Source organism: Pleurodeles waltl, chromosome 2_2 (genome assembly GCF_031143425.1).
Source record: "Pleurodeles waltl isolate 20211129_DDA chromosome 2_2, aPleWal1.hap1.20221129, whole genome shotgun sequence".
Classification (NCBI taxonomy): domain Eukaryota; kingdom Metazoa; phylum Chordata; class Amphibia; order Caudata; family Salamandridae; genus Pleurodeles; species Pleurodeles waltl.
Window position 1 is genome coordinate 584,852,474 of NC_090439.1, and position 13,645 is coordinate 584,866,118.

Sequence of the window (13,645 nt, forward strand, 5' to 3'; positions counted from 1 at the left end):
GAAGCCCCGAGAGGGCCACAGCCAGATGGGAAACCTCAGATGAATTTGACGTTGATGTTACAACAGGGAGATAGGGACTGAGCCACGATCGAGAACAATACGGACAGTATCAAAGGAATAACCTTTGATGGTGTTGAAATGTAGCAGGAGGAGCACACTTCCGAATCTAAAGGTGGAAACAAGCAATCTAACAATCGAGTCAATGATCATGTGCATTGCTAGCTGAGGAGGAGTCACAATACCTTGTGATTCGAAAGACTTTCTTCAAAGAAAAACAACTTGCACACATCCAAGCCCAACACTAAATAGCAGGATTGTGCTAAGCTTATGTATTTACACCCACACATGCCTCAAACATTTTATTATGCAGTTGAGTCTCACTTTGCAATTTACTCGCTTCATTTAATGTGCCATGTGTCTCATTTAGTGGTGGGGAGAGTTTACATTGATTCAGGCTTACTTACAATCTTAGCACTGGGCAGCTCTTCTAAGCAGGCCCTGACATTCTCCAACACATGACAAAACAATAATTGAAATGCTGATTCCCAAAGATTTGACTCGTCTTGATCATTTATTTAAAGACGGGATCTTTTTGACACTTAAGTTTGTGAGTACCAAGAATCTACTATTAGGTCTTTTATCAGGTCACTGTCTTGTGTTTCTCTGCACTGAGAAGGCATTACATGAGAGGAGAGTTTGCATTTCCACGCACCCACCTATGTATTTTGGCGCATTCACAGATTTACCTAGGGTGGTAAACCTGTGAATGTGCCAACATTGTACACCTTCCCAAATTATGATAAATTTGGCCCTAGTTCTCCATCTTTTCTAGTAGAACCACCAGAATTCACACCATTAACCCGAGTGGTATGCACCATAAAAACAAGAGGAAGGGTTTTCAAACTGTATAATGTGTTCACTGAGGTTTGCATGAATGTAATACATTCTGCCCACAAACTATGGGAGGCAGATTTGGTCACAGAAATGCAGGAAAACATACTGCCACAATTACTGTGCAGAGACAAAATGGGTATGTAAAAACCTATGGACAGACGCTAATATACATTTAGCAATAAAATGTATTGCACCCCAATATTCCTGCACTGCATGGATCATGCAGTAAGGCCAGAATGTTGACGCTGTTCACATCCTCGTGCTGGCTTTTTTATTTAGCACCGCAATGTCCAGGAGTATTTGATTTCTTTAAGTCCGTGATGGATGCAATATCAGAAACTATCCAAATGCCTCTTGATTTAACACTGCAGCAGATGCTCCTTGGCTATGTGACCGACCTCTACAGCTCCACCAGCTGCAGCAGAAAACGAACAGCTCAGCTTTTATCACTGGCTAAACACAGAATCGCAAAGAAATAGTTGAGAGACCCCTAGCAGCACGTGCAAGACCGCTTAAAGGATGCTGTCTTCCGTAACTGTTCAACCCTACGGTGCGTTTCTTCTTCTGCTTGTGATATAGATATATATATATATATATATATATATATATGGCTCTCTCCGAGCAAACCTGGCGTACACTTTGTCGAACACGAGCTTCTGAGCTGACAATATTGTATTTAGTAGAGATGCTTGCCTGAATTAGGAAGATAAGTGAGAAGTATTCTATATGTTAAAGAACTAGGTATAATATATACACACAACTCCTTATATTGAATGTGCTTTGTTTGGACGTATGTCATTGAAGTAGTTTGCAATTTGCAACACAAAGGAACGTTTGAGCGAAATAACTCAACTGATACCTTTGTTTGTGTTTGAAAATGTATAAATAAAGTTAATTCACAGAAAAAGGATTGAAGAGCTACTATACTTCCCTGTCTCCTCCCTGTGCTTCTCTCAGAGCTGAATGTTCTACAGTGCACCCTGTCGAGTGCCTATCAACCCAGCAGAGCAATTTTAACAATATCGCCCCTTTCCTCCCAACAACAGTGCCGCCGCCAACCTAATGTGCATTTTATTTCACGTGCTGGAAAATGTTTCAGAGTATGCATGACTTTTGAGTAAATCACAGGGTACTCCAGTGCTTCACACTTACTGCTTTGTAGGTTCTCTTCTGTCCTGCGTGTTTCCTAATCTGTTCTCCATTAGGCCCCGTTTCTACGTGCATGGAATAGATGATGTCAAAGAAGTCTTCCACCACAGCCACGCGCCTTAAAGACAGTTTTTCATCAATGCCTACACCATCCTGAAAAAAAGAAAAGCAGTGCACGCTGAATGGACGGCTGAGTATCAAAATGCAGTATGAATATGAAAACTAGGTAGGTTGAAACATGAATTTGCAGCATACATTTCCAAATTTAAGGAAACATCATAGAAGGAAATAAATATATGCAGTGCCCCGAGGGTTGTACTGCTGAATTTTGACTCCCCAGAATATCGACCTACAAGAATATCATCAACATATCGAGGGACAAGATATCGAAAGGTAAGCCATATGGGGAAGTATGGATTTGCTATTCCTAATTCCACATTTACGTATTTTGAAGATAGATATATCATTTAGGTACATGTATCTGGAGTTAGTTAAAAAAAAGTTAAACATAGTTACCTGTCGATCTTTCAGTTTTGATATGTTGTCCTCATTATTCTGTCCCAATAATATTCAGGGTGCTCTAAAGAATTTGGTTCTAGCTGGTTTAAGAAATATGCACTGGAATGCAACCTTTTGGGGGCTTCAGAGTTTCTTCTCAGAAAGTACCTACATACAAAGAGGAGCCTTGCTATATTATTGGAGTTTTGTCATTCAGAAAAGTGGCATTATAATTTCTGCCCTGTTGTGTCATGAAGAGATATTGGCCCTCATTCTGACCCTGGCGGTCTTTGACCGCCAGGGCGGAGGACCGCGGGAGCACCGCCGACAAGCCGGCGGTGCTTCAATGGGGATTCCGACCGCGGCGGTAAAGCCGCGGTCGGACCGGCACCACTGGCGGGGTCCCGCCAGTGTACCGCGGCCCCATTGAATCCTCCGCGGCGGCGCAGCTTGCTGCACCGCCGCGGGGATTCTGACCCCCCCCTACCGCCATCCAGATCCCGGCGGTCGGACCGCCGAGATCCGGATGGCGGTAGGGGGGGTCGCGGGGCCCCTGGGGGCCCCTGCAGTGCCCATGCCACTGGCATGGGCATTGCAGGGGCCCCCGTAAGAGGGCCCCTAAATGTATTTCACTGTCTGCTGCGCAGACAGTGAAATACGCGACGGGTGCAACTGCACCCGTCGCACAGCTTCCACTCCGCCGGCTCGATTCCGAGCCGGCTTCATCGTGGAAGCCTCTTTCCCGCTGGGCTGGCTGGCGGTCTGAAGGAGACCGCCCGCCAGCCCAGCGGGAAAGTCAGAATTACCGCCGCGGTCTTTCGACCGCGGAACGGTAACCTGACGGCGGGACTTTGGCGGGCGGCCTTCGCCGCCCGCCAAGGTCAGAATGAGGGCCATTGTCTTGTGTCTGAATTGCTGACTTTAGGGATCTTATCCAGTGTGTGGCACTTCACTGAATACTATGTGATTCTAGGTAAATCACTAGGGGCCAGATGTAGCAAAGGTTTTTACCCATTCTGTGTCTATGGGAAAAAGTGTTCGTACATATGGCCCTAGATCTCCTTGTGTCTAAAGTTGTTAATCTGTGAAATGTAGTGAGACCGTCAATTGTGAAGTATAATGAGTGTAACTCCAAATCTGCACAAATACCCATTTAAATGTATAGACCTCGTATAGTCCAAAATCATTCAGTATATTGTGCAGTGCTTTGTTGCTTTCCAACTACGTTTGTGCTGCATAACCCATGGGATACCCACAGCAGTTCTTACTGCTTCTCATTTCCAAGTTTCAAACTTGGATTGAGATCTCACCCTTCTTTGCATGTCTGTGAATCATTCTGCTTGCCGGTCCCCTCCTCAATGCTTCCTCATTACAAACATCTCTCGCACTCTGCTGCTTATAAACCTAGATTTGCCCTCTATAAATACACGCTGTAATGCATGCCCTAAGACCTTCAAGGAGGTTTACCTTTTGGCACTACTCTTTGTCTGCAATGCTATGGCTGCTGCCCCTACTCCCGGCATGACAGCACCGCCCTGACCAGAATGCCGTGCGGCAGCTGCATGCAATGCTTCTGCTTCCTAGTTTGTGCCAAAGTGTGAGCGTGTTGGATCACCTAACCCTGGGGACCTCAGCCGAGCGAGGAGTTGGGGGAAATGATGTTGCACTGAGGAGTAAAGGTATAACCAGAAGTCAATGCATCCACAAAATGTTTCAAAGGAATGCATTGATTTTGATGTGCACCCTTTAAAGTCAAGAAATTAATATGTCATCCTGCACTTTGTTTATCCATTACTTCCACAGTAGAGTGAACTTGACCACATGCTTTTTGTTGATCCATACCTTAAAGAGCTGGGGCATTGTCTAAGCCCTGGGCCTGAACCTTCATAGTGGTGCATTTAAATTTACCTCATGTGCTTTAGTGCTTGTCAGTGTTGACCAATCCAAGGAAACAGGCATCAAAGACCATCAAAGCCATTTAATTTCCATTGACACACAATTGCCAAGCTGCCATAGCGTGCGTGCACTGAACACATCAGCCGAACCATACCTTACATATAAAATTGGGATGACTCACTGCAGATACTGACTGATGTCAGGATTATAGCTATTCAAGTGCAGAAAACTAGCTCTGTAATACTATCACGACAACCATACAGAATAGGTACGTTTTAGCACAGATATCTGAAAAGAAGTTGCCTTTTGTTTGAAATAGTCAAAATCCAAAAAGGAAAACGCTGCCAAATTTGGTTCTTATCATCTTCCTGTCATTAGGTTTTGTGTGCAGGATATCACTGGACCATGTACTGTATGGACCATGTACTGTATGACAACCTGTTGTTGTGTGACAACCATGTGATTTCAACACAGCAGAAATCATCATGCTTGCAACTGGCAAAAACATCTATTCTGTGCATCCTATCAGAAACCTAACTGTTCATGTTGAATGAGGGGCTTTTCTTACAAGTTTGCAAGAAGTTCACAATTATAGTGGGATCCCATAAGACAATAAGAAATCAGAACAAGCAATTGCAAGGCAATATGTCTCACATTTTCTTGAGTAAGAGCTATTGGCATTGTAAATTCATACCTGGACTTTACTTGCCACATAAATTGGTCAACCCTGCCTCATAATTTAGTCTTTTCCTGCCATATAATTCTAGTGGCCCAGTATGTAACGAGAGGACTTCCATTTACTGTCTTCCTCTATCTTAAAACATATACATTTATCATACAAACCTTTATCAGAAATAACCTTTTGCCATTAGAGTGCAATTATCAAAACCCCATAACAAAAATATAATTTGTAACGGACTGGAGGTTGAAAGGAAAGAGGGAGTCGGGAATAAAGATGGAGAGGACAAGTGGCGTAGTAACAGTGTCATGGGCCCTGGAGTAAGAAAGGAAAATGGTTGACTGGATATTCGGTAGGAGGTTTCAGCAGCAATTAGAGCTGAGTGAGGTCCGTAGGACTTTGGGCCCCGGTGCCACTGCACCTCTTGCTCCATTAATAACTAGGTATCATGAGAGAAAGCGGATGGGGCAAAAAAAGAGAAGCAAAAGGAAAACAACAGACAAAAGGAAGAAAGAGAATGGGTTGCAAAGAAATGAAAGAAGGGAAAGAAAGAACGAGAAAATGAGAACACAACTAAGAGAAGAAACAGAGCAACCATGTGAGACAAAAGAAAAAAGGGAAGGAAGCTAGTGAATGAAAGATATAGAGGCAAAAATAATGAAAGAAGTGTGAAAAGAAATAGAAAAATGAATATTAGAAAAAAAAGAGAGATGGTGAGAGAAACAAGCAGCGAACGAACCAGGGCATCCATGTACCGACATTTCCCACAAACACAGAATGGGAAAACCACTTTGACTTTCCAGGTCCCAACAAGTAACTTGTTGCTTCCATATACAGATGGGAAAAAGAGGGATTTACAGTAAAACATGAATTGACAGATAAAGATAAGAAAAACACCAGAGAAAGGAAGGAAGAAAGATCTAAAAATAAAAGTGAAACGATGAATACCGAGTCTAAGCAAAGAGAACATATAAAAGGCAAAGAAAGAATGAAAGGAAGATTAAAAGATAGTGAAAGAATAAATGCCTGATAAAGAAAAAAAAGAGGAACGAAACAAGGAAAGAAATAACCTAGTTTGAAAGAGCAGGTAACAAGAGGAAGACGGAAATAAAAAAAAGAGAGAGGAGCGGAAATAAACAGTTGAAAAAAAGAGCTAACTTGTTAACGTGTGGGTTTTAAGAGCTGGAAAGAAAAAAGTGGGGGAGAAAGGAAACATTGAGAGTAAACAAAGTAAAAGAAAGAACGGAGTAAGATAGACAAAACAGACCCTCCCAAAAAAGATGGCAGCTAAGAATAGATTTAATTGGCTCCTCCATGTCTTCAAACAGCAGTCAGAGTGTGGAACAGAAGGGGGCACTGCAGAACAGCAGAAGGTCCATTAGCAGATTTGCATGTGAACCCCAATACAGCAATATTGGGGCGCTTCAGATCATGATTGGGGTATAGACAGAGCTGTGTACCAGCCCAGTGCTGGAATAACAGAAAGGCAGTGAGTGAGGAATGAGAAACGGAGCGCCATGTAATTCATGGTTTTGGAATAATGGGGCGCTGCAGGTTAGGGTTGAGGTACACTGACAGAGTTGTATGTGGGCTGCAGTACTGGAATGGTAACGGGCACACAAGGTCAGAAGAGGAGTATGTTAATGGAGCTATGTGTGGAACCTAGTATTGGTGTGGCAGTGTTGCCAAGTGTTAGCCTGGAGGTGCACTGGTAAAGGTGCGAGTGGGGCCCAGCATGGGAGTGGCATTGCCTCTGACCCACCTAAGCAAGGAGTCCTGAAGGGTGTGTGTTAGCCTTTGGACTGAGAAGAAATGTGCCCTGAATGGTAGAATTGATAAGATTCTCATGTGGCTGTGGTGGTTCCCACCAACAGTGGCATTAGATGTTAGACTTGAGGTGCTCTGGCTGAGCTGTGTTTTGCTCTTTTGGGTCCAGCATTGGCTTGGAAGTGACACCGAATTCAGCTGCTGTAATCGAACTGTATGTAAGCAGGGTCCCAGTATAGGAAAGGAAATGATCTTGCTGGGGTAGAACTGAGGTGCACTGATGGAGCTGCTCCTGTGGTCCCAGTACTGGCACAGCAGGGTGTACTGACTGTAAGAACTTAGGTGCTGTGGCAGACAGAGTGTGTGGGGTTCCTGGCACTGGCACGGCTGAGGGCTTGGAGTGTGTGAACTGAGGTGCACTGATGGAGCTGCGCCTGAGGTCCCAGTACTGGAACAGCAGAGTGTACTGACTGCAAGAATTGAGATGCTCTGGCAGACAGCATGTGTGGGGTTCTTGGCACTAGCACGGTTGAGGGCTTGGAGTGTGTGAACTGAAGTGCACTGATAGAGCTGCGCCTGAGGTCCTAGGACTGGAGCAGAAGAGTGTACTGACTGCAAGAACTGAGGTGCTCTGGCAGAGAGTGTGTGTTGGGTCCCGGGCACTGGCACGACTGAAGGCTTGGAGTGTGTGAACTGAAGTGCACTGATAGAGCTGCACACGAGGTCCCAGAACTGGAACAGCAGTGTGTACTGACTGCAAGAACTGAGGTGCTCTGGCAGGCAGTGTGTGGGGCTCTGGCACTGGCACAGCTGAGGACTTGGAGTGTGTGAACTGTGGTGCACTGATGGAGCTGCGAATGGGATCCCAGTATGGAGCAGAAGTCGGCACTGTCTCTAAGGGTTGCAGAGCCCTGGTAGAGCTAGGTGCCTTGCCTATAAGCAATTACAAGCGATCCTCTGACATTGAAAATTTAAGCCAAGGAAGGGTGGGAGCCGGGCAGCTGAGAGAGGGTGCAGAGAACCTGGAAAAACCAAATGTGACTAAGATAACAGCCTGATTTATAGCCCCGTTTGCAGCTAAGCTCAGAGCAAGAATGCTCATCAAATGAAAAGGGAAGCTTCCCTGGACAGAAGCAGGAAACACATTTTTTTGAAACAGTCCCAATGATACCAGATAAACAGGACAAAGCGTAATCATTCAGTAGTTGGTCCCTGCTCTCACACATAAGGAGGGACAAAGATGCATGACTGACCACTAGCAAGCAAGGATTTCTAAATGACACTGAAACTAACAAATGAAATAGCTGGAAGCCCACAGAAGTATATTTAAAACTATACAAGAGGTTGTACGCTTACACTCGACCTAAACAAACTGGGTAGAAGGGAGATTAGTTTAGGGTTTGGACATGGAACCTCTTAGCCTTCTAACTTCTGTATTTTATGGTCCCACTAGTGTTAGTGCAGAGCCTAATTGTTTTAATGTGTCTCTAACTCCACAAGACCTTTCGCCCGGGGTACTGTGTCTCACTCTGATGTAACCTGGAAGGTCATCTTCCCATTATTTACTCTTCTTTGCTATGGGAGGTGACTGCATAGGGGATTTTGTAGGGTAGGAGGCTGGATTCATCAATAAATAGTTTATCACAAGAGCTGTTGGTTTTCTGGCAATGTACGTAGCTGCATTCAAGTGACTCTGCAAAGGACAGGACATGCACACCCAGTTGTTGGCAAACAGGAATGTAAGGCTGATCAGCTTGCCCATAATGGTACCTAGTTACACTACGTTAAATGTCAATTGGTGAAGTTAAGTTAATGATTGATGGGAAGGCAGAGGTGGAAAAATGGGCCCTAGATGTTCACAGTAAGCCACGAGGTCCATGACATCTAGCAGTATCAGGGAATGCCAGTTTCTATGTGATGTTCAGGCAGGTAAAGTACAAGCAGAGACCTGGTAACTGAATCCCACGTATGCTCCTTGATGGGACTTCCACCTTAGTGGCAACAGAAAAACAGAAAAACATTAATAGGGATTTCCCCTACCTTGTTTTAGGGAAGGTTTTCATGGCTGCCCAACAAATGAGGCTGATGGTCCCCCTATTTAACCACATTATTTCATATTTAAGAACTCTATGTCCTCCCATTGCATGTGTCATGTCATTATGTGAATGTTTGTGTGTGATGGATTATGATTTGTCCACATGACCCAGCAGTCAGGCTGTGGATGGTGGCTACAGCAGTCCAGAGGGACCCACGTTCTATGGCTGAAACTCACACTAGAGCTGGCCTGACAAGCTTATTGATCCCTATCTGAAAGGAATACTGGAGATGGTCAGTTCTTTCAGACCTCCCCGTGCTTCACTGTACTTGCCATGGTTCTGCAAAATGCATATTCATCTTAAACAAGTATTTGTTTAACATCACATAATATAACATAACATCATTTCATCACCTCATGGACTTAGGGTTTAAAGAACATTTGCCATTGAGGACAGAACCGAGGCATGAATTAAAACAAGTGTGCATGTATGTCTGTGTGTGCATGTATGTGTGCATATGTGTTTGTTGCTGGCTCTAGAACTCGAGACAGGCAGCTTGTTGCTACTGGCGTGTTTCTCTTGTCTTCAAGTGCAACTGGCGTGTGTTTGTGCCCTCTACCACACACCTAATGCATTCCAAAGCATTCACCATCCTGGCTGGGCACAGACCTGGGTGGGCCTGGACAGTGGCTAGCTCTTTGACCAGGGATCAGCTACCCTATGATGAGTGAGGGCTAACTCTTGAACCCTGGTGACCCTGCCCTCCCAGATTCCCAAGCTCTTCGTGGAAATGAGCAAGTGACACATAACTAGCTCCTTCGTTTCAAGATTCTCTCCAGTTCTGAGCCTTTCACATAAAAGTTTCGAGGAAGCAGGAAGGCCTGTCTGGGCCTTCAAGTAAATAAACGTAGTAAGTGCAGTGTTGTAGAAAGGCCAGTATTTCCCGGCCGTCCTCCGGAGCAGAGAGTACTGACTGCATATTCCCTTTGAGACAGGGAATGCCTAGACTGTGGCAGCGGAACCATCCCATGCTCAGCTCTCTGACCCCTTGTTCATTGTAAAGCTATCCCCCACCTATCACTGACAGCAGCAGTCGTGTCATAGTTAACACTGGCGTCGCAAGTGGTGGGGCACCCTCACTAACTCACACTCAGCCTTAATTACTCACACACTTACACACGCTCACTCACTCGCACTCTCATTCACAAAGAAAGCAGCAACACTGGATTTTGCTTTACTTTTCTTGCTTCCTCTGCTAGCAACTCCTCAATGACAGCAATAGGAGAGAGGTCCGGTGTTTGACACGGGTGTCAGAAAGACGTGGGGCCTTATTTATACTTTTTGGTGCAAAACTGCACTAAGGCAGTTTTGCCCCAAAAAGTTTTGCACCGGCTTGCACCATTTTTTAGCACCATCTGGGCACCATATTTATGGAATGGTGCAAGCCGGTGCAAAGGGTAGGCTAGCTTAAAAAAAAATGACGTTAGGCAGTTTTGAGTCAAAATAAATGACTCTGACCAGATTAGCATCATTTTTTGACGCTAAGGGGCATATTTATACTCTGTTTGCACTGAATTAGCATAATTTGTTTTTTACTCTAATTCAGTGCAAAACTAACTCCATATTTATACTTTGGTGCTAGACCCGTCTAGAACCAAATTTATGGAGTTAAAGTCATTTTTTGGAAGTGGAAACCTACCTTGCCTTAATGAGATGCAAGGTAGGCGTTCCCGTGCAAAAAAATGACTCTATGGCCTTAACACCATATTTATACTCCCATTTAAAAATGGTGCAAGGGAGGGAGGAGGGGTCAAAAAATGGAGCAAAGCTTGCTTTGCCCCATTTTTTAAGACCAGGGTCAGGGCAGGCGTTAGGGGACCTGTGGCCCTATTTCCATGGTGGAACACCATGGAATAAGCCCAGAGGTGCCCTCCCTAGGCCCTAGGGGCACCCCCACCCACACTAGAGGGACTGCGAGGATGGGGGACCCCATCCCAGGTAAGTACAGGTAAGTGCATTTTATTTTTGAAAGTGCCATAGGGGGCCCTGAAATGGGCCCCCATACATGGCACATGGTGCAATGCCCATGTGCCCATAAAATGACGTTAATCTGGTTAGAGTCATTTTTTTTTTAACTCTAACCTGCCTAAAGCCATTTTTTGCTGCTAAACCCTCTCCTTCTATACTGCCAGCCCCACCCGACTAATGTCATTTTCTAAAACTCTAGCCTACCCTTTGCACCGGCTTGCACCATTCCATAAATATGGTGCCCGGCTGGTGCACAGAAATGGTGCAAGCCGGTGCTAAACTTTTTGGTGCAAAACTGAGTTAGTGCAGTTTTGCAGCAAAAAGTATAAATAAGGGCCAATATTTTGTAAGTTTGCGCCACTTTTGCATCATAAAATGACGTTAATGCGGTGCAAAAAAAGTTTAAATCAGGGTCTTGGTGCTAGATGGGTCTAGCACCGAAGTATAAATATGGAGTTAGTTTTGCACCGAATTAGAGTAAAAAAAAATGACACTAATTCGGTGCAAACAGAGTATAAATATGCCGCAGAGTATAAATATGCCCCTAAATATGGTGTTAAGGCCATAGAGTCATTTTTTGCACGGGAACGCCTACCTTGCATCTCATTAAGGCAAAGTAAGTCTCCACTTTCAAAAAATGACTTTAACTCCATAAATTTGGTGCTAGAGGGGTCTAGCACCAAAGTATAAATATGGAGTTAGTTTTGCACCGAATTAGAGTAAAAAAAAAATGACACTAATTCGGTGCAAACAGAGTATAAATATGCCCCGTGATTCCTACGCAAGAAAGAGGAACCAGACAGAGCTGCGGGACCATTGTTAACGAGGGGAAGATCTGCCTCAAGCTGTCTCCCAGCTAAAACCCCAGCTCCAGAAGAAGCTGGGACAAGGCTTGCCATTCCCCCTTGCTGCTCTGCAGGGACTCCCGTTGCACACAGGGGTGTGCTGATTTGCGCCCTGACAGCCCAGTTTTAGCAGATATCCTGTGCTGCTTAAGGCACGCGCAGAATGTCTGCTGAATAAGAAGGATTGCGCCTGTGTGAGGGGTCCATGGTTGAATTTCACCTCTCACACATGCGCAGTCCATACATCCGTTTGCAGAGTGCTGTCTTCAGCACTTTGCAGATGGATCGCCACTCAACCCCCTCAGACCACTTCCTGTTCCTGTCATGAGCTTGGAGAGGCTGGGGATGCTGCCCTGCACGCAGGTAGTGCTCATGAGAACAAGTTTTCGTGAACACAGCTAAATAAAATTAAGAGTAGTGGAGTGGCTAAGGGCCTTAAATTCTGTCTCCGTGTGTACAGGAGCATGACACAGGGCACGGCTGGACCTCTCACTTCATTAGCGAATTTCAGCAGAGCAAGGCTGGACTGCCACACACACACTTTTAAATACCAAACCTAAGGTATACACTTTCCAATGTACGCTCTATATGTATGCAAATGTATGATTTACAATGTATGCTTCCATATATAAATCAGTCGTATACATTTACCTGTCACTATAATGCAGTAAATATTTTAGGTAGTACATATACATATATTTGAAAATTATTTGTTCGCTTTGCCTCTGAGTTGCCAGTATATAGTGTGGCGTTAACTAGAGGAGGTCACACGTATGGGGCAGATATTAATCTCTAGCTGGTCCTTCCACATGCTTCTATGGACTCCGGAAGGTCCACAGACCGCTCCACTTTGATTCATACAGCTGTTCACACAGGAGCAGTGCTTATTTATAAAACCTTACATACAATGGCCGAAGGTATAGCCCAGGAGACCACTGCAGCTGGTACCACCCACAGCTCCTGCCACTGCTGCCGAATGGCAGTGTTACCTACTAATGAGCAGACTCAAACAAGTGTGACATCTTAGACTATTCGGGTCACCTCAAACCTTATGGACAACTTTGAAATGCTTATTTTATCTATTTTCAAAAGTATATTACGTGCTTCTCTAACACACAGAGCCATCATGTGGTAGACTCTCACAACTATGTGCTGGTGTTTATAAATAAGAGCCACTTTCACCCCTGGCAAATACTGGCACAAATTAAGCACTGCACAGGGGGTTAGTTTTCCATAGTGGTCAGCCTCCGGGTAGGAGGTTTCCGAACTACACGCGGAATGCAGAAATCTGAGGCACCTTATTAGTGTGTCCAATAGAGTGGAATAAACGGTGCCCCAAGTCTACCGAAATGGGCAATACATTGCTGAAATTGATCGCAGTAAAATGCTTACACTTTTAACTGTGATCGGTACAGTTTATTGATGCTTTTAGAAGAAGTTTACACATTGCATAAGTATGTTACCATAGGCAAGATTACCTGGGCAACAAATGTAGCATTCTGTGAAGTTATGATTCACTTTTCTTTTGTTCTCATACAAAAAAACACAATAAAAAGAGTATAAAACATTGAGCCTTTTGCAACAGTTTATGCGGTGTAGCCCCCTCTTACAATTCTGAACTGTGACAATATAGCAGTGCATTCATAATCTTTCATAGTCAGGCCTTCGCTGACAAGCATTGGCAAAGCCAATCGGTCTCGGCAGTTTTAGAGCTGTAGACATTGGCAATGTTAATGGATTTATGTTTATTAATAAAAAAACAGCCCCAGAGCTGTACACAAAAGCATTTACATTGCCAATGCCTTTAGCTTTCAGATTGCTGAGACCTATTGGCTTTGCCAATGCTTGTTAGC

The 13,645-nt window shown here is 44.5% G+C and overlaps 1 protein-coding gene across 4 annotated transcripts in view; it reads right to left on the reverse strand.

Moving 5' to 3' along the window:
- Positions 1 to 13,645, reverse strand: part of NOL4 (nucleolar protein 4) — a 633,075-nt gene that overhangs the window by 452,819 nt on the left and 166,611 nt on the right. For all 4 annotated transcript variants that reach the window (XM_069220100.1, XM_069220098.1, XM_069220102.1 and 1 more), the window contains exon 3: positions 2,047 to 2,196. In XM_069220100.1, the coding sequence (XP_069076201.1) occupies positions 2,047 to 2,196 (150 nt within the window). The remainder of the gene's footprint in view (positions 1 to 2,046; positions 2,197 to 13,645) is intronic.